The sequence below is a fragment of the Triticum urartu genome, chromosome 6A (assembly GCF_056163025.1).
Source record: "Triticum urartu cultivar PI428250 chromosome 6A, HENAU_Tu73, whole genome shotgun sequence".
NCBI classification, from domain to species: domain Eukaryota; kingdom Viridiplantae; phylum Streptophyta; class Magnoliopsida; order Poales; family Poaceae; genus Triticum; species Triticum urartu.
In genome coordinates this window covers 462,131,569-462,151,698 of record NC_141878.1, presented here as the reverse complement: position 1 = coordinate 462,151,698, position 20,130 = coordinate 462,131,569, and the positions used below count along the sequence as shown (strand labels likewise).

At 46.6% G+C, this 20,130-nt stretch overlaps 1 protein-coding gene across 3 annotated transcripts; it reads right to left on the bottom strand.

The window, feature by feature from the left end:
• Nucleotides 1-407: 407 nt before the first annotated feature.
• On the bottom strand, nucleotides 408-5,570 carry LOC125514082 (transcription factor bHLH157). Of its 3 annotated transcripts, XM_048679330.2 has the most exons (10): nucleotides 5,264-5,570; nucleotides 4,347-4,436; nucleotides 3,910-4,015; nucleotides 3,589-3,630; nucleotides 3,400-3,459; nucleotides 1,625-3,031; nucleotides 1,441-1,542; nucleotides 1,164-1,343; nucleotides 960-1,085; nucleotides 408-876 (listed from the first exon to the last, which is right to left on the bottom strand). In XM_048679330.2, exons 1-10 carry the CDS (start codon nucleotides 5,344-5,346, stop codon nucleotides 700-702), a joined length of 2,373 nt encoding a protein of 790 aa, XP_048535287.1. In that variant the 5' UTR covers nucleotides 5,347-5,570; the 3' UTR covers nucleotides 408-699. The 3 variants fall into 3 exon arrangements, with proteins under 3 accessions (XP_048535287.1, XP_048535288.1, XP_048535289.1); XM_048679331.2 differs by lacking the exon at nucleotides 4,347-4,436; XM_048679332.2 differs by lacking the exon at nucleotides 5,264-5,570 and having other exon boundaries at nucleotides 3,589-3,650; nucleotides 4,347-4,381.
• Between the last annotated feature and the right edge of the window lie 14,560 nt (nucleotides 5,571-20,130).

The following is a 20,130-nucleotide window of genomic DNA, read 5'->3' as shown; positions in this document are numbered from 1 at the left end:
GAAAAGATTACGATTTTAGATAAAAAAGATTATGATTTCCACTAAATCAAATGGGTGCTCGATGTCTTTTTAAAACACGCTATGTCCTACCTAAGCATGGACCGCCCGGCTCAACGGCTTAGACACAAAAGCCTGGCATCCGAGCCACACTTGGTTTCTCGGCTAAGCCCAGCCTAAAAGCTTGAAAGAAAAACCTAAAATGGCTTAAAACTAGTATTTTATTTGAAAGATGCACTCATTCAGTTCCAAATTATTTGAAGGATGTACCCGTTCAGTTCCATACTAAAACATCAAATAATTTGAAACAGAGTGAGTGGTACACTTTGTGATACCTGACGTAGAAAACAAGCAGACGATAACTCAATTCTTGACATATCATTTTCTTCGGTCGAAAATTCGGGCATCACTAAACACACAACAGATAACGTACATTCACACAAACGTTTCAATTACAAACAAGAAACAGTGACGTTCCTAAACTGGTTACATAAGAACTTGTACAAACAATTCAAAAAGAGAAAGGACTTGTATAAGCACTAGTAACTGAAACTTTTCTTCATGACACAATGCACATCCGCTACATCTTACACTAGTAGTCCTATTAACGCCTGGCAATCAACATCAAGCGCCGGTCAACACTCTGAATGTCTGCAGTTGGTACTCCCCAGTATGATCTTCTCCAAATATTTGTGTTCACTGTCATCTCTCAGCAAGTCCAACTGGAATCAACATTGGAGATTGCTGATGCTCCGCGAAAGATCGAACCCCACTGCTAATGACCTTAGCTAGCTGGTCAGAAGATCTGCTGTGGCTATTTTGTTGTAGCAGCTGAACAAGTGACAAAAATATGTCCATCCTAGTCACGTTCTTGTTTGCCTGCAAAGCCACCATAATGTTAAAATGATAAAATAACGAAGCCCCCAAAAATTAAGAATGCCGAACAAATATTTCTTCTCTACCTCGACGAGGAATCGTGCCATTATCTTGCCTTCACGGAGCTCCATCAGCCCCTTCAAGATTGTCAGTCCAAACCCGCGTATGGTGTCTGCTATCTCTAGGAAAAAGCCACGTTCCTCACATAGCATCTGTTAAAAAGCAAAGAGAATGTCTCAAATTTCTGCACTGGGGCCAAGGGAAAATAGCAGATCGCTTCTGAACCATACCTCCACAAGCATCTGACCGGGCGGTGAAAGATCCTCGACAATTATTGGGCACACCATGGTCTGTCCTGCAACTTCATAGGCCCACGTGGCGCCACCATTACTTGCAGCACTAGAGTTATCTTTCAAGACAACACCACTTGAGTTATCCTTCAAGACGGCACCACTATCTTTGCTTATCATCTTCATAATCACATGAATACAAGGTCAGTACAGGGAAAATCTAAGAAGAAATGTTGAAGTTCTACATGGTTTATATGCTTTCATCAGCATGACATACCTTGGGTTCATCGGCTTGCTTAATTTTCTCTGCATACTTAGTTACACCTTGCAGAAAGATCATATGCTTGATTGTCCGGTCCAACAAAGCATCAATGCTACACTGTTGTGCACAATATACAGCTCAGTAATTTTCCAGCTATAAGTTTAAGCAGAAAGAAACATAGTGTGATCAATAAGTATACCTTTGCACTGTTTGGGACTATCTCACGCAATTCCTTGACGCGATCTTGTATCTGCTGCCGGTCCTTCGGTCTTGGCCGCGTGCTCTCACCTGGTCTAGCTCTTTTCTTTATAACCTTTACTCCCTCGGGATTTGTTACCTGGCCGACCTTGGAATTTGCAGTGTGCAGGCTGCAACTGTCATCCATAGATAAATTGGCCAGGGACACTGGTATTGCCTTTGATTCTCCACTTGGTACATTTTCAGATGTATAGCTGTTGGAAGGGAAGTTCAATGGTGGTACTTGTTCCTTGCACGCCGAGTAAGAAGAGTCTTGGTGGATGGTGTACCCTGGTAATTCACAACCTGAGAAACAACCAGCTAATGGACCAGTGCTAGAGACAACAGAGCCACATGCTGTATCTGTATTCACATTACCACTAGCACCAAACAGTTCTTCAAGGACAGATTCTGAAAACAAGCCCCTCCCTTCAACTGACAGTGGATCACTATTTGCCTGTTCTGTCGCAGAGGATGTGGTAGTGGCACCGAAATCTGGAATGTTTTCTGCTAGTAGGACACTGTTATCCCACCAATCATGTATGAGGGGATCGAATACCGTGCTTTCTAGCAAACTGGTATTTCCATTGCTTCCTTTTCCGCGAGTGCTTACCGTCCCCACAATCGGTTCTACCAATATTTCATTTGGCAACTCATAGACTGCACAATTAGCCTGTGAAGTAAATCCGGTAGTATCGACCTCATGCATTGGGTTACTTTGAACAGGAGAATTGTTGTTGTCAAATAACATGGGTTTGAGCTCATCACCCACAGAAAAACAAGCTGAGAATGAGTTACGGTAACTAGATGAATCTTCACTTTGAAGGTGGTATCCTAGATTGTTGGGTGTGCATGACTGCTCATACTCTATTCTAGGAAGATTGTTTAAACTGGAATAGGATGTGGTTGCACTTGCTAAACTAGAATCAGGCTGTTTAGCAGATCGAAGCTGTAATAATGGATTTTCTGAACCACTATTGTGCTGCATCAAATTGCCGCCATTATGAAATAACCTGACTGCATTTATTGACTTGGAGTTCACTGGCATGGCCACTATATGAGGAGGATTTCGACCGTTGCAAGTTCCGTAGGAAGTGAAACCATTTGAAGAGCTCGGAGAGTAACTGCTCGAAGTACTTACTAAACTCCCTAGAGATTCTATGCCTACTATGTTCTCAAGAAGTTTCATGTTTTCTGGGTCATCTTTGATACGCATACGACGCTTTGTGCTCAGAGAATTGAGTTGAAATTGGGTATTATGAGGGAGAGCATCTCCATGAATATGTTTGGTTGAAGGATCCCATAAGATGCTTTCCCTTCGACAAAGTGTGCCTTTAACATGTTCCAGAAACTCTAAGTTCTCAGATACCTGGTGAATGTGAAAGATTAAATTTTCATCAGAAAGTATACAATTGTTATGTCCTGATGCCTAATGATATAATGCATTTATGCTAAGGAGGAAGTTCAGAGAACATATAGCTAACAGCATAAGGCAAGCTCTTGTTCTTCTCTAACTGACATAGCAATAAATATATAGCAGTCTAAACAGGAAATATTTCTTTTATAAGAATTGGCATCAGTCAAAGATAGCAGCTTCAAACGAACTCTTGCAAACAATTCTTTTAGACTGAACCAATGATATCAGGAAGCAACACAAAGATTAATATCATGAAAAAGATTGTGTTTCTATAACGAATAATTGTAAGAGTTGCATTTGAGAAATTCATATGCACTAACCTTTTGCACCGAGCCAAACTGCGCCACACCAAGCGCCGGGATAGGTACTACTGCAATAGTCTGTAGAAGATGTGCACTTTTCAATGACTGATCACAAGTTCTGCTAATCATTAAGACAGTTCTGCCCCAACTGCCTTAAGAATGGATGTTTATAAGAAGCTTTTTGGAAAGAAAGAAAAGGCGAATAACCTTTATTCCACTCATGAACTGATGTTGCCACCAAGTATAGCCCTACAAGAAGGTACCTTCCTCTGTTAAAATAAGGAAACTTCTTACTTTCTGCAATAAACTAAAAGGAAGTATGGACAGGAAAAACGTGAATTATATGTCCATGCGTTTTTTCTAATAAATAATCCAAGTGCACTTATAGACAAGGTGTTATGAGGCCAACTAGTCTTTTGGTTGTCTAAACACTTTTTTGAAGATTCATGCATGTGATAGTTTAGTAAATAAATTTATAAGAACATCATTTAAAGAAAGAAATCTGAAAAGAGAGCAAGAAATTTATACCTGAAATAAGCCTAGGTTTTCTGCGTTGCATGTCTGAACCAAACTAAAGGAATCATCATCGGAAATCCATTGGCACTTCCCACTTACTAGAGCTGACCCTATGATGCTGAAATCGAAGACGAGTCATGATCAGCAAAGTAGTTGAGAGCAAAAGCAACTTGATGGAACGGTACAAATTGAAAAAAAGGAAATGTCGAGAAAAAATAGTGCTGACACTGACAGAGTTAACACCATATATGTTAATCTCAAATATTCTGCAAAATCAGGGCTCATAACTATTTGATAACTTAACAGGAAAAAATTCTTGCAGTATTTAGCCACAAGTCGGCACAAATCTTTTTTTTTTGAGGAATGGCACAAAACCATTTAAAACAGAGATACCAATGACTTGCAAAAGAAAACTGAGTCAAGCATAAAAGGAGGTCACTGTGACATACCCTTCTCCAACAACATGGACTTGATTAAGCATATTCTCAACAACTTTTCGGGCTTCATCTTCGCAGTGGCACTCTCCAATCGTTAGCAAACTTGTACGTGAGAAGCAAATCATAGGTAAGAAACTACAGTTTTATATGCCGAATCAGCAGGGAGACTGAGATGTACAAGTTCCAGGGAGAAAAGGGTCTAAACTTTGCACAGGTTTAAGAGATCTCACATTATTTATTTTTCGAGAAAGGGTGGATAAGAGATCTCACATTAATAAGCAAAGAAACACGTACAATTAAAATGGCTGATGATGGTTAACTTTTTGCAGTGCCTAAAAGAAAGATATCCTCAGAAGATTTGACCAAAAAATCCCACAGTATCGCGTACGTGCTTACAGCTTACAGGCAGAGATCGGATAGCTACAAGAGGAGAGGACTGCTAGTGGGATACGCACTGCTTTGCTGCCTAAAGGAAGTTCCTGAGAGCTACGTACGTGTACTATCCCTGTTGACAGTGCAAGAAATGAGCATACAGAATAACGCACACTATAGAGTTCAGATAAGCTTTTCTTTTAACCTTTATCTTTGTCAGAGCGGCCGGGAGAAAAGGGGCCGTATTTAAGCAGACGGAAATGCAAATTCAGGCTTGAGATCCCAATGTGCGCTTCTATTTTTTTCTTCTCATTTTTAGAACAAGAGGCAGTGTCACGCAAGTTTGATGCTGGGATCTCGCACTCCATGGGAAATCCCGAGAAAATGAACGCCGCGGTGTAAAGTTGCACGGACAATTTCTGAAGAAACACAGAGCCAGAATTTTCCTGAGCTACCGGCAGGAGCTAGACACCTAGCAAGAGACCCACCCAGGCGATGCAGATCTAGGAGAAGAAGCAGGCGCATGAGGCGATGCGTGTTGGTCTGTGATGACTCACCGTGGGTCGCGACGGTCGGAGCGCCAGATGGCCGCGTAGGACCAGCCTCCGCCGCGGCACAGCGCCCCCAGAGCCTCCGCCATGGAACCGAAGGAGGGACCGAGGCTAGAGCGCGCGCGCAGCAGCAGGACGTACGCCGCCGCGGGCGAGGAGCAGGAGGAGGGAGGAGGGCGGTGTGGTGGAGTGGGCGGAGCGCGAGGGGTTTAAGCGCGGAGGGTGCCGTCGGATAAATAGCGGGAGCGAGGAGAGGGGCGGGGGCGGAGCGGCGGAGCCTTTTAACAAGTGGGGGTGTGGCGTGGGGGGTGGTGGAGGAATGATCCAGTAGCTTTGCTCCTCGGCTGCGGCTGCGTGGGTGGTTTTTGTGGCCGTTTTTCTCGTGTCCTTGGGGGGAGGAGATCGCGGCCGAGAGAGGGATGGATAGCCGGGCCGGTGCCGCCGTGCCGGCCGGGCAACTCTTTTCGTGCCGCTGCTGTTCTATCCCAACTTGACGGTGTTCACGATCAGATGGCTGGTGATTTTACCTGGCTGAAAAGAATCTTGCTTGTGAAATCAACACGCAACATGCCTGTAGGAGCCAAATTAATCGACACACGATATCATCCTTTGTCTAAATACATGCACTACTACTACTTGTTTACTGCACCCCACTACGGTACCGTCTTTTACAAAGGGAAATTTGATCTGATACCGACAGTCCACCTTGTCTCTTTCAGCTAGATAGGTTTCCTACCAATATCGAGTGCCCTACGTGCCTTTCTCACGGGGATGTTTTCACTAGATATTCTTCGAGCTATATAGCTACTCTACATGTGGTTGCAATTCGTCCTAATCACCGGCGTCATTTTCGTCACCCACATCACTGAAAGAGCCATCTCTCTCTCTCTCTCTCGCCATTGTGTATGAACACCAACACCGCCTACTATACCCGGTAAGCCAAGTCCCTGAATCCATAATTCCATACATGCGTCCCTGGAAGTGAATAATGCATGAATCCACTACTGTACTATACTACCTAGAAAAAGAAACGTCGGCGGCAACCGAGAAGAGAACCCCACGCATTCGGGGGAATCTTGACTAACATGGCGGCTCTACTCAAGATCATAATGCGCGAGTATTTCTAAAAATTCGTAGCAGGCAGGCAAGGACTGACAGATCGCTCATTCCTATAGCTAGAACACCATATACTACGCATATTCTTGTGGGTTATTTGCTGCTTCCCATGAGGAACAGGACCACATGGTGGTTCGTGTTGTGCGCCGATGTTGTTGGTAATTAACCCAATCATGTGTGGTCACCCATGATTGAGTGGCTACCAAGAGAATATTTCTAGGGTTTCCCCTCCGCTTTCCCCTTTTGTTCCCGATATGTCTGCGACGCCATCATTGTACCTCCTCGACATACCCTAACAATTCCGCCATCATCTTGCAGGTTGGTTGGTAAGGCAAGAAGGGGGCCGGGACGCAGACCTGCTGGCTGCCCCGGTGGACTCTACCGCACCGCTGTACAAAAAAGGAGCAGAATATCACTTCCTAACGAAGGTAATTAGTGCAGACCATCGCTTTACCGAGAAGCAAATCCAACAGAGAGAAGCCAAAATGACATGGAATTAGCAGTATCATCTAAATCGTCTCAGTGACAAAGGGACTCTAGGGATGAAAGGTTTGAGAGCTGGAGGCTAATCAGGGTAGCTAGCTAGTACAAAGACGCCTATATGATGCCATCATTCTTGGCGTTAAGGCCCATGATTTTGTCTCCTGAGGCTTTCCAAGTGTATATAGTCTGGTAAGGTCAATGACACTACACAAAAAGTGCTGCTTTTTGCCTGGGCTCTCATTTCCTTGGACCCCTCACTTTAATTTGTGAAAAGAAGAGATCGAACAAGGGGAGACCGGCAACAAGAAGTGTCTCTCTCCTGCATGTGTAGCATAGTAGTTTTTCTGCAATCAAGCTTCAGATTGATGCAGTGCAAGGAATATAATGGGCAGGGAATGGGGCTAAGCATTTGTACGAGTAGCAAGCTAGACATGTGCCTGGAGTTTGTAAGCAAGCTAGACATATGCCCATTGTGTGCTTGCAAAAAATAAATAAATAAAGGAGCTCATCTTGTTGTATACTAGAACCATATCCCAAGGTATTGTTTGTTTAGACGAAACAGTACTGTTATTTACTTGCAAAAAAGAGCTATGGTTTGTTTCTTCTCTTCCGAAAAGGAGGTAAACCCGGCCTCTGCATCGATCGATACACATATTTTATGCGGTTTGTTTCTATAGTCAAAAACATATTAATTCAACCATTATGGAAAAATGTGATGCGTCTGATAATTAACAATACCTTGTAGTTAGCGCAGTAGTTTTTATTGTTTATGTATCATGAAAACATCATAGCTTATATGCAGTATATTCTTAATTAACATGTAACTGGTACATCCTATACCTGAGGGGAGCATCAAATCCGGATTTGTTGTACTACCTCAATTGGCATGGTATTGTGAAACACCGATACGAGCACTCGGGCGGAACCTATCATATCAAACCTATACTGATATTTTATATTGTTATGGGAGTAGCAGCCACCGACTCTCCTGCAGAAGTGATAAAGCATGCACTCCACTAGGAATTTTGCCACTTGCATCAAATGGTATGCCGACAACCAACATCGAAGGCAACCTCGTCACCCACATGACACTAAGTTGGAACCCAGAAGTTGCTAAACTCTCGGGACCGTCGCCTAGACATCCACCACTCCATCGTGCCCTACGTGTTCAGCCGACACCACCTTCTAGGGCCACCACCCCAACATACAATCGTTCAATCTCGAGCTGCAACACCACACGACCTAGCTACGAAGCCCACATTGAACAGGTGCACTAACCATATAGCACAACCACTTTAGGGGCTGATGGCCTGACGTATCGTCCAACTGTCCCCGACGGGACATGTTGACCGAGCTAACAACCATGTTGCCTCGCAACTCAAGGTTTCAATCCCACTAGCTTTGCTAGTTACAAGAATTATTGCATCAAGTGTTTGAAAATGTATTGTAGAACAAAAAATAAGAATGTTCAGAATGTAAAAATAATAATAAAGTGATCAAAGTTGTGATTATGAGGAATAAAGGACCGGGATCCATGCTATCACTAGTGGCATCTCTCTAGAAAACATAGCATAGGGGTGGTGAACAAATTATAGTTGTGCATCGATTAAATTGCAGTGTATATGATTGAACATACATGTCATGATTGCTTAGGCATTACGTTGTTGTATCTATAAACCATCACCCAACTGCATCTATATCTAATAATCCACCCGAGACCCCTATCCAACATACATGTCTAAGTATTGACTAAAAACAGAGCATTGCATTAAGCAAAGTGACATGATGTAACAGTATATTATCTTTACCTCTTGTTCACCAACAAAACAACTAGGCAACTACCTCTTTATCCTTACTGGAAATAACATATTACAAGTTTTCCCTTTCTATCACTGGGATAGATTACTTGCAAGATTGAAACCCAACTAGCATACAACTCCCTCTTGGAGATCATCAATCAAATCCTGGCCAGCGAAATACTAATAGACTAGAGAGCATATATGTATATAAATCATGCAGCAAAGAAGTAATAAGAATCCGAAAGAAATCCATAATATAGATCTAGTCATAAAGTGACAATTTAGCACACCACAACAAACATAGAGAGAATTACATCAGATGGATCACAATCATGTAGGGTAGCTCATGTGGTCTTTGTATTGAGAAGCAAGGGAGGGAGGACGTCATCTAGATACTATTATGGCCCCGTAGTCCAAGGAGGACTACTCACACAAGTACATGGTGGCAGCAAGGTTGATGAAGATAGCTCTGGCTATGTTTTTCCTCTTCAATAGAGTACTGGAAAAGATCTCCATATTGAATTGCCTCAGAATAAGCATGGTGGCGACGACAAGAAAATTCCTTGATTTTTTTAATTTTTTGGTAGAATATAAAGGCATGGGAACTGAGAACTGATGGAGAGGCAGGGCAGGGACTCCACGCAGCCCCACCTCATGACCTAAGGCCAGGTCGCATGGGCCTACTTCATGGTGGCCTGGGGGGGGGGGGGCTCTGGCCACCTCTGATGCTCCTCGCTCCATCCTGATGTGAAACTTCACCCAACATTTTTATTTTATTTTTGGTCAACAAAATGATATTTTTCTACAAAGTCCAAAAACATACAAAAAGCAACAACTAGCATTGAGCACTAGATAATTAGGTTAGTCCAATAAACTGATATAAAATTGTGCCAAATTGGTGCAATACCAATATAAAGTAGCATGAAAATAGAAAGAAAATGCATATAGTACTGAGACATATCAACAACCCCAAGTTTAATCTTTGATTGTCCTCGACCAGATAGATGATAAAACAAATAATTTTTTATTGTGAATGCTAGATTAACATGAACATGATTACCTGACACGGTCTCATAAAGGTTTAACTCAAACGAATGGAGATGCAAAGCAATTGTCTATAATTGATAACAAGCAAGCAATAAGTAAGCACTTAAATGAACTTCCTCTTGTTTTTCTTGGTCAATGTGTTAACTCAACATTTTCCTTGCCATGAGTTAAGAAAGAACGTGAATTTTATATTGGGAACTCAACATCGACTTATGTCTTCCGTTGTGTCTAATGGCAATCTTATCATAAACCAACCCTATGCCTACCAAGCACAATAACTACAGAGTATTTATGCATTAGACACTTAACCTACTCAGGCAACACTCAAGCATGAACCATGCAACAACCACAAGACCCATCATCTTTTGACAATCTCCTAAGCCAGTGGTAACTTACCGTTTTTTCATGGCTTCATAGCAACATACAAGCATTATGATAATAATGATGAATAATACACTTCTTGAATTTTCTCATGACTCAACTCAAGTAATAAATATGATGAACATGATGTAGACACTCTATATTAATGCATCTGCAAGTGTACCAGGATGTGCAATGATCTAGCATAGCATATATGAAAATGAATAACAACGCCTTGACACACAAATATCATGTCGATTATAAATAATCATTCAAAAGAAATGGTAATGAAGGATCACATCTCTAGTCATGTATTTTTGTGTGGATGATGATGAATGTTGCATGGAAATGTATCTCAGAATGGCTATGAAAATACTATGATAGGTAGGTATCATGGTTGTTTTGAGAAAGATATATGGGTTTATGTGTAGGAGAACACGAGGAAGTTCTCCCACGGTATTTGGATGTATCAGCGAAGGATGCACCATGCCTTGAGGTGAGACTGACAATACTTGATGCCGAAGAAGCTGGCAATATGGATGAAGTGGAAGTGAATAAAGCTTTCCAAATAACATTAACCATAAAGAACTTGAGATACTACACAAGGGCCTTATGGCATTAACCGGAACCATGCAATCAAGTACACCGAGGGGGCATTTTGGTGAGTAGAAACCCATTACACATCCCAACCTAAACCGAAGTCGTGGGTCTATTTACTGTTGGGAAACGTAGTAGAAAACAAAAAAAATATTGCCCTACGATCAACCATGAACACTATGACGGTGCAATAACGGTTTAGATCAGATCTATAGGATTGAAAGTATGTCTAGAGGGGGTGATTAGACTACTTGATCAAATAAAAATCTACACTACAAAAAAAAGACACATCCATGACATTTTGGGCCGAACGAATTTTTTTCCTGTCATACATATGACACTTCTATGATGATAATTGTGACAAAACCCGGTATCATCATAGATGTGGTGGGCTCCTACTTCTATGACAAAAAATCATGACAGAAAATGGGCTTTTCATCCTGGGCGGGCCGGAGACGCAGCTACATGACATTCTTTGGGCCGTCCATGACGGAAAAAACCGTGGTAGAAGCAAGGGGGAGGAAAATTTCAGGGAGTTCCCGGTTACGGTGGGAGGTCGGGGGCCGAGCGATGTGCGTTTCTCTCGTACACGTACGCGCATGTGTGCGAGGCGTTGGCTCTAACCGTACCCGAGCGAGGCGTTGGGCTCTAACTGAATCCGAGCGATTGCACTGCAGGCTACGCGTTACTGAACCCGAGAGATCGATCGATGGCTGTTAACTGAACCCGATCGAGCGATTCCTTCGCTATTGCTGCTAACTGAAGCCGATCGATGCTGCCTCTGGGATGAGCAGTGAGCGTTGCGGGGGGGGGGGGGGTTGGATGAACAGTGAGCGGTGGCGTTGCCTCTGGATGAACAGGACCCCGTGGTGTGGTGGAGGGCTGGATGAACAGTAGACGGTGGAGGGGTGCCCGTGGAGGGGTGGTTGAACAGGACCCCGTGGTGTGGAGGGCTGAATGAACAGTAGACGGTGGAGGGGTGCCCGTGGAGGGGTGGTTGAACAGTAGCCGGTGGAGTAGCGCGCGGTGGAGGCTGGATGAACAGGAGCCCGTGGAGGATGGAGGAGGTCGACGGTAGCCCGTGGAGGCTGGAGGAGGTCTACGGTGGAGATGAACAGTATCCCGTGGAGTCCCGTTTTGCGGTACGCCACACCCCTCCCGATGAACAGGACCCCCGTTTCGACCGTAGCGCTCCAACACAAATCCGTTTCCTCCGTTTTGCGGTACGCCACACCCCTCCCGATCAACAGGACCCTCGTTTCGATCGTAGGAGGTCTGTTTCCTCCGTTTTGCGGTACGCTAGACCCCTTCCGATGAACAGGATCCCGTTTAGAACGTGGCCGGTCGAACACAAGGCCGTTTCCTCCGTTTTGCGGTACGCCAGGCCTCATTTCCATCGCCTGTTCCGTCCAAGCCCTCCCGATGAAGACGACCACGCATTCCGTTCCGACCCAGCGAGTTGGCTCCCACATGTTCCGTTGCCCCCCGATGAACACGACGTGTTCCGTTGCCTCCCCATGAACACGACGCATTCCGTTGCCTCCCCATGAACACGACACATTCCGTTGCCTTTGCATGAACACGACGACGATGCTGTTTCTCCGTTCTGACCCAGTCATGTACATGAGCCCTGGCCGTACGTATGCGCGAGTAGGCGTTCGAGACCCCGCCCGTATGTACACATACGTGGCCATATTTTCTTTCTTGCACCCTGGCCGCTGTACGTACGTGTACATGCTACGTGCGCGCCTCTATTGCGACACGTACGCGCCTCTACTACGACACGTGCGCGCCTCTACATCCACCAGTATATATGTACGTTCACGTTCGCGACCAGAATGATAATGCTACGTACGCTTCGACCAGGTGGGTCCTGACTGTCAGGCACTTCCTTGCCTGCGAAGATGTAGCTTGTGGGTCCCAGCAGTCAGGGGGGCAAATCGTTTTTTTTTCGGACGCACTTCCTTGCGTGCGAAGATGTAGTTGGTGGGTCCCAGCAGTCAGGAGGAAACATTTTTTTCATGAAATACAGTGGCCCGTCCGGTGGGTCCCAGCTGTCAAGTGGAGGAATCATTATTTTCCGCGTAATAAGGAGGCACTTCCTTGATGCGGCCGTGGACCCAGCTGTCGGCCTCTCCACGTACAGTCCACGTCCGATGGAAGTCGTTCCTTGGCCACGTTGACCACGCCGCGCCGAGAGCACCAGGGCGGTGGACGACGGCGAGGCCTAGGAAGGGGACGACGGGGAGCCGGGGAAGACGCGACAGTGGAAACCCGCGCGGAGAGGAGTACGAGGGTTCACTGGTTCGGCTGCAGTGTGAGGCTGCCGTCGCCGCAGGGCCTGGCCAGCGGTGGGAATAGTAGGGGGCGGTGAGGCCTCCGCGGCAGCACAGCCGGCCACAGGAGGCAGGAGCATGCGGCACGACCGGCGCTACTTTGGGCGGCTGGAGCAAGAAGACCAGAGGTTGAAGAAGCACTACGGTCGTTTGATGGACATCGTACGGTCACTAGAGCTAGAATCGTTCATATTGACTAAAGTTGACAAAGGCCCCCGTCCCAGTCAACTTAGTAGGCCCACAAGTCAGCCTCCCACCATGTTGTGTCCCAGCTAGTAGGGGGGTATTTATTTTTTTGTGCGTAAGAAGGAGGCACTTCCGGTGGGTCCCAGCTGACAGCGGGGGGAACGTTTTTTTTCGCGAAATACGCTGGCCCGTCCGGTGGGTCCCAACAGTCAGGAGGAAACGTTTTTTTTCGCGAAATAAGGTGGCCCGTCCGGTGGGTCCCTGCTATCAGGTGGAGGAATAATTATTTTGCGCGTAATAAGGAGGCACTTCCTTGCGGCCGCCTGGACCCAGCTGTCAGCCTCTCCACGTACAGTACTCTTCCGATGGAAGTCGGTCGTTGACCACGCCTCACCGAGAGCACCAGGGCGGTGGTCTGGACGACGGCGAGGCCTAGGAAGGGGACGACGCGGAGCCGGGGAAGACGCAGCAGTGGAAGCCCGCGCGGAGAGGAGTACAAGGGTTCACTGGTTCGGCTGCGGTGTGAGGCTGCCGTCACCGCAGAATAACAGGGGGTGTGGGTGAGTAGAGGGATGGCCTGGCCAGCGGTGGGAGTAGTACGGGGCGGTGAGGCCTCCGCGGCATCACAGCCGGCCATGGGAGGCAGGAGCACGCGACACGACCGGCGCTGCTTGGGCGGTTGGAGCAAGAAGACCAGAGCTTGAAGAAGCACTACGGCCGTTGGATGGACATCCTACGATCACTGCAGCTAGAATCATTTATATTGACTAAGTTGACAAAGTCCTTCGTACGCGTCAACTTAGTAGGCCCACAGCTCGGATTTGGCAGAGAACATATAGCCCATTTGCGATTTGTAAGAATGTACAACCCATTTTCTAATTCTAATGGAATTTACTACAGCCCATTTATAGTTTGTTAAAAGTACAACCCAACTTCTAGCTAGGACAACGATTAATAATTTCAAACGACCGCTCAAAACAGAATTCAAAAAAATTCCCACATTTTGATGGGATCCGAAATATTTTTATCCGAAATTTCTAGTCAGGTTAAATATAATTTCAAAACAAGTTGTATTACGTTAAAATCTAACGAAATATTGCGCGCGCAACAAGTAATGAAATTAAAATTTTCAAATTCTAAAAATTATATATTTTTTAAACTAATTACGTGTTTGGTGCATAGTAACTGTTCAGTTATTATAATTATATTCCATTTATTATTGCTTAAAGTCCATTTTCTTGTTAAGCCTAATGCATACCTCCTAGGAAAGTTTGCAGCCCAGCGGGGCGGAGAATAACAAGTTGACCCGGATATTGTGTACAACTGTCAGCCCAGTTGCATTGCTGATGTTAAAAAAAGGCCTGTGTAGTACAGTACAACCTAATATGATTACTCAGCCCACATTCAGCGACGCCGGAAAGGCCCAAACAAGGCTTGTATACAACTTTTTGAAGTCACTGAGCTCAATTAATAACTTAAGAAAAAAGTTAGATTATAGTGGAACCTAATTAAAAGCTGTCACGAGCAAATAAATAATTCAACGGGTCCCACTTGTGCGTGTGCGCGTGTGTGCGTGTGTGTGTGTGAGAGAGAGATATATAGAGAGACCCATCGGCCGATGCTCGTAAATACATCTTTCAGCCATATGCATTGCTGATGCTCAGTAAAAACTTATATAGTTGACACAATCATATAGAACATCATAGCACACTGAACTTGCATACAAAAATTTCACGCAGGCGGCACAATCAGGATGGAAGCAGTGGATCGCTACGGGAAGGGCTATGTTGAAACCAACGAAGTCGTACATAACGGTTCATCGTCTTTATCAATGACGGGGAAATATCTTGAATGTTGTGCAAAGAAAACAGACAGACAACACAATAAGTTCTGCTAGCACATTAAGTTGACGTACATCCCTTTCTAAAAAAAGTTCAGGTACAAAATTAGAACAGGTCATAATCAAATGTACTGGCATATCAGTGCTTCACACCCATAGCTCGGATTTAACTAGTATCTGACAAGATTCAGTTGTTACCTCAAATTAGAGCACATCCAGGCAGCCAGCCCCGCCTCTTCTCCCAAAGAAGCAGTGGCCTCCGCCGCGCGATGGAGTAGGCCCTGTGCCATCCATCGTTCTGAGCAACACGGGGAAAGTCTGACGTTGACTCCTGTAATGGACGTCGTCGACGGACCCTGGCACCAGCGGCGGCGACAGGACTTCGATTGATGGATTGACCACTTCTTCGACATGCACGAACACTCGATACAGGTACATCCCTAACGTGGTCCGCGGCGGCCTTGGTGGCGACGAATAGTACAACCCCGGTTCCTGCACCGGTATCTCAACACCAATCACCTTCAGTATGGTGGACGGCTTCTTCATCCATGCCATAACCGTCTGAGCCCAGCTGTCTGGAGGAACAAACATACTTACGAGCTCACCTCCAAGGTCGTTGATAAGCTCGTTCATGGACTCGCTGTTCCAAGCACGTCGAGGCATGCCGTGGAAGGTAAGCTTTGTTAAAACTCAAGCTCAGAGGGCATCGAGCCCCATCCTGGGTGCCACCGATCAAAGCTCACTAGCGCGCCATCGCAGAACAAACACCGGGAAGATTCGAACACACGACTGCAGTCGAAAGTTGTCCGGAACCTGACGAAGAAATCAGCCGGTGGCGGACAGACTTCGACGAGCAAGTCACTTATTTGGATGCCGTGCGCAATGCCAAGAGCTTTGACAAGGTCGTCCGGCGAGACAGGAGGCCGGTCGCCGTTGATGGTTACCATCAGCACTTTGCCAGCAAACTGGTCGTCAAGCGCCGCCATGCCACTGTTGAGCGACAGCATGCAGCGACCAAAGGCAGGACTAACCAAATTCTCGTGCATGCCCAATCAACGCCCTGCCGCGATGCATGCAGTAGTCGTTCTGGTGTATCAAGGACGGCATGCAGATCGTTCCACACTTGAGAAGAGGAAAAATGGAAAGGTAGAACGCGGCAGCAGAGGAAGAGAACGCTGGCTAACGAGGCTGGGAGGGGATCGAGCAGGAAGTTAATGCTCCACGCCTAAAGGTTTTGGGAAAACCTGATTTTCATAAGGTGACACATTTTTTATCTGTTTGCATAGGTCCCACCTATCAGGAAGGATGGGCACGTACACGAACATGTACGACTCATCAGTCTACCTGCATAGCCTTTTTGTTTAGTCTACCTAGCCGTCTAATCAACTGCTTGCACACCACTTCTCCCATTTACTTCTCCATCGGGAACCGATTCTCCTCGGCTTCTTCACCTCCCCTTCGTCTTCATTTGCATCCAAACCCCACTGCGTTCACATTGTTTTAACCTCTTTAAATAATCATCTACTACTTCAGTTAGACTAGCCATCTAATCCTAATCCTCCAAACCATAGCCCTCCGTTCCAGCGGTTCCAAATGGCGGAAGAGATCGAGATGCAGGTTTTTAGCGTCCAACATGTCCTCGTCGAAGGCTCGATGCGCATAGTTGCCACCGTCACCGTCCACCCAAGGGTTGTTCGGCAGTGGATCAACAATGTATCCAACTCCCTCGAAAAGGTAGAGACGAGGGTCATCGGTCTCGACGCAGAGTACACGGAGCGTGCCCCTGGGAAGATCCAGCGCACCGCCGTCCTTCAGCTGTGCCACGAAGATGATGTTTTGGTGTACCACATCATACACTCGCCCTCCATACCAGGTGAGTTTTCACGATTTCTTGTCTTGGGAGGACGTATACTTCTGTGGGGCAGCCATCGAAGGGGTCAAACAGAAGCTGGAGCCGTACAACCTTGATTTGAAAAGCATCGCTGACCTACAAACCAGAATCAAAATTCCTGTAGAAGATTGTGATAAACAGACACCATCCCTATTCGACGTAGCAAATTTTGTGCTCGGTACAAATCTTTAGAAGGGTGACGAGACGGTGGCATTAAGGTCGTCTGGATGGGAGAATTATCCCTTGACGTACGAGCGGATAAAATATGCTGCCCTCGATGCCCGTGTGAGTTTCGAGATAGCTGCAAGGTCCAAAGAGCTTGTTGCGAAGCCGTCTCCCACAGAGAATGAGAAGAAGAAGAAGAAGAAGAAAAGGTTGCACCAGCAGGAGGGCATTATGGATGGATGAACTATTTCCTCTCTTGTAAAAAAATTTATTTCCTCTCGGTGTATATTGATATCGATGGACTATTTTGATGGTGTGCATGTCTTTGGAACAGAGTAGTAGCGTGGGTCCACTTGACTATAAGGAACTATTTATCCGCATATATAGCTTTCTCTGCTACTCCTTCTAGTGATCGGTATGCAGTGCATGTGTCCGTAGACATGACAACGTGTCCATGGAAGTTCAACTACGGCGACCATCACGTTTCATCTCGCGATTTCCACGATGCCTCTCCAACCCACGACACCACGCCCCCCGACGTGCGCCTCACCCCTCTCGGCCGCACCGCCCCTCTGCCTTTGTGTGCATGACATGTGGGCCACCTAAAATGTGGCGAGCATCAAGTTTCTACCACAGCCACCTACGATTCCCACGACGCCGCTCGAACCCATGAAACCACACGTACCCCAACCTACGGCTCACCCCGCTTGGCCCCACTGCCCCTCTGCCTACGGGAGCATTACATGTGGACCAGTCACCTATCGGGTCCACATGTCATTGACTCGAAGGTAGGTGTAGTAAGGCGCTGAAGCTCAGTCCCGACGGCCCTGAGAGGGAAATGTAACTCCTGCGCCAGGGCTTGTGGTGCTCCTACAGCACGAACTCGTGCCAAACTCGAGATTTGTTTCTTTACTATACATGCATGCAACAATTTAATGGACATTGTAATCTCAACATGTGATGGGGAGATCTAAATTTGAATTTGAAACTTATAAAACAAAAAGATTCAAAACAAATAAACTGGGAGAGAGGGAGTATATCGTAGGATGTGTCCCATACAAAATAAGTCCCCTGGTTTGTCACCACGAAGATGTGGTTAGAAAGGAGCACAGTGTCTTCCTACTCGTACGGCAACAAATCGGCCGCAGACAGCATGGTCCGCCTTTGACCGCCATGTGCAAGGTTCATGCTATCTTATTTAATCTCACCGTGGTTCCATCGTGCCAATTCATGCGGTGGCCCATTGCATGGTTGATCCCAATGTTGGACAAAGGTTCTATGGGAACGGTGTCACCATTGTAAATGTTGTGCAAATTGATGTTGGTACCCTCCCGTACATATGCAAGCCAATCTCCACCCGCACCAAGCCTAACCTGTGAAACAGTGGGCAGGGGGAGAATTAGGAAATGGACAAGGAAGTAGTCTTTAGAATGCATTTACTACGTGATCAAACTCATCTTACCTGCTCATCGGAGGAAATCCGAGTGCCCCTCAACGTCGGCATCTCAAGGGGCGTCAACTTGCAACTACGGCCACGCCGCGCTGGAGAGACCCCCAAGGAAACATCCTCGTGCGTTCCACGGAACATCAAGATGCATTTGTATGAGTAGTTTATCTTGTGAGAGAAAAGGATGAACGAGGGAAGGCCTCTAGAGATAGAGATGGACACTACTACTACCAATGTGCTGGCCCGTGCGTTGCAATGGATCCAAAGTAGTAGAATAATACTTGTTCACGTGCTTGAAATATAAACACTGTAGTTTTGATATACATGTGTCAGCAGACATGACAGCTTGTCCATGGAAGTTGAACCACATCGACCATCACGTTTCTTGTTTCTACCACTGCCACACCCACACGCGATTCCCACGACGCCGCTCCAACCCACGGCACGACGTCCCCCGACATGGACATGGATCCTCTGACGTGGCTATCACTGCCTTGCCCTGCCTTTCCTTCGCTGATAGGTGGGACCCATGCTTATGGGTCCCACATGTCAGTGACAGAATGGTAGGATTGTTCGCGTCAGGGGATCCTCATCCCCCCGACGTGCCCCTCATCCCTCTCGGCCCCACCGCTCCTCTGCCTTTGTGTGCATGACATGCGGGCCAGCTAAACTGTGACGACCATCAACTTTCTACCACAGACGCACCCGATTGGACACGGTTTGCCTGCTCTGCTGCTGTGCTCCGATCCGTACTCCCTCACCATCGAATTTTCATCCAGCGGCTGTGACACATTTCGTCTCGGGCATCAATCCTCACCCGGAGTACTTATGTACTACAGGTAGTACCCGCCGGTGTGGCCATCTACGCCTCGTAACGCCCCGACGCCCAGCTGTGGCACCCTCGCCACGGCCACACCACCACCATCCAGTTCATCTCGAACGAGTGAGTCGCGAACCACGGCACCACCATGAGAATGACATGTGGGCCAGCCGCATTTAAGGTTCGCATGTCATTGACTCATAGGCCGGGCACTAAGCCACTGAAGTTCGGTCCCATGGGCCCCGAGAGGGAAATGTAACTCCCGCGGCAGGCCTTGTGGTGCTCCCGTAGTACGAGCTCGTGCCAAAACTGGAATTTGTTTCTTACTACTACCAACTAGTACTAGTATGGTACACGTGCATTGCACGCATGAGATTCTGGTGGTTTGTGCATTATGCTTCTACATGTGGAGCTTTTTGGATTCTAACATGTGGCAAAATCTGGTGGAATGTAAGGTTAGGCAAGTTTTATTAACTTAGGTAAGTGTTTGGTTCAAGCCACACCTTAGGCAAGCCACACTAAGGCCCCACATGATCGGCGGCTAAGGAGCGGCGGCTTTCGTGGCGAGGTTGAGGTGCTTCTTAGCAAAGGCATCCAAGGCTTCCAGCCGGTTGAGGAAGGCCAACATCGTAGCGTCCTCACTGGCCTTGTAGATACCTATGTACACGATTTCCTCGTACACGTGGATGTGTAGGTCGATGAATTCTTGCAGGGCAAGGCGCCTCGTGGCGAGCGCGACCTCCAGGTGGACATTCTTCGTGGCGTCGGCGGGCCGTCGCAGGGCCA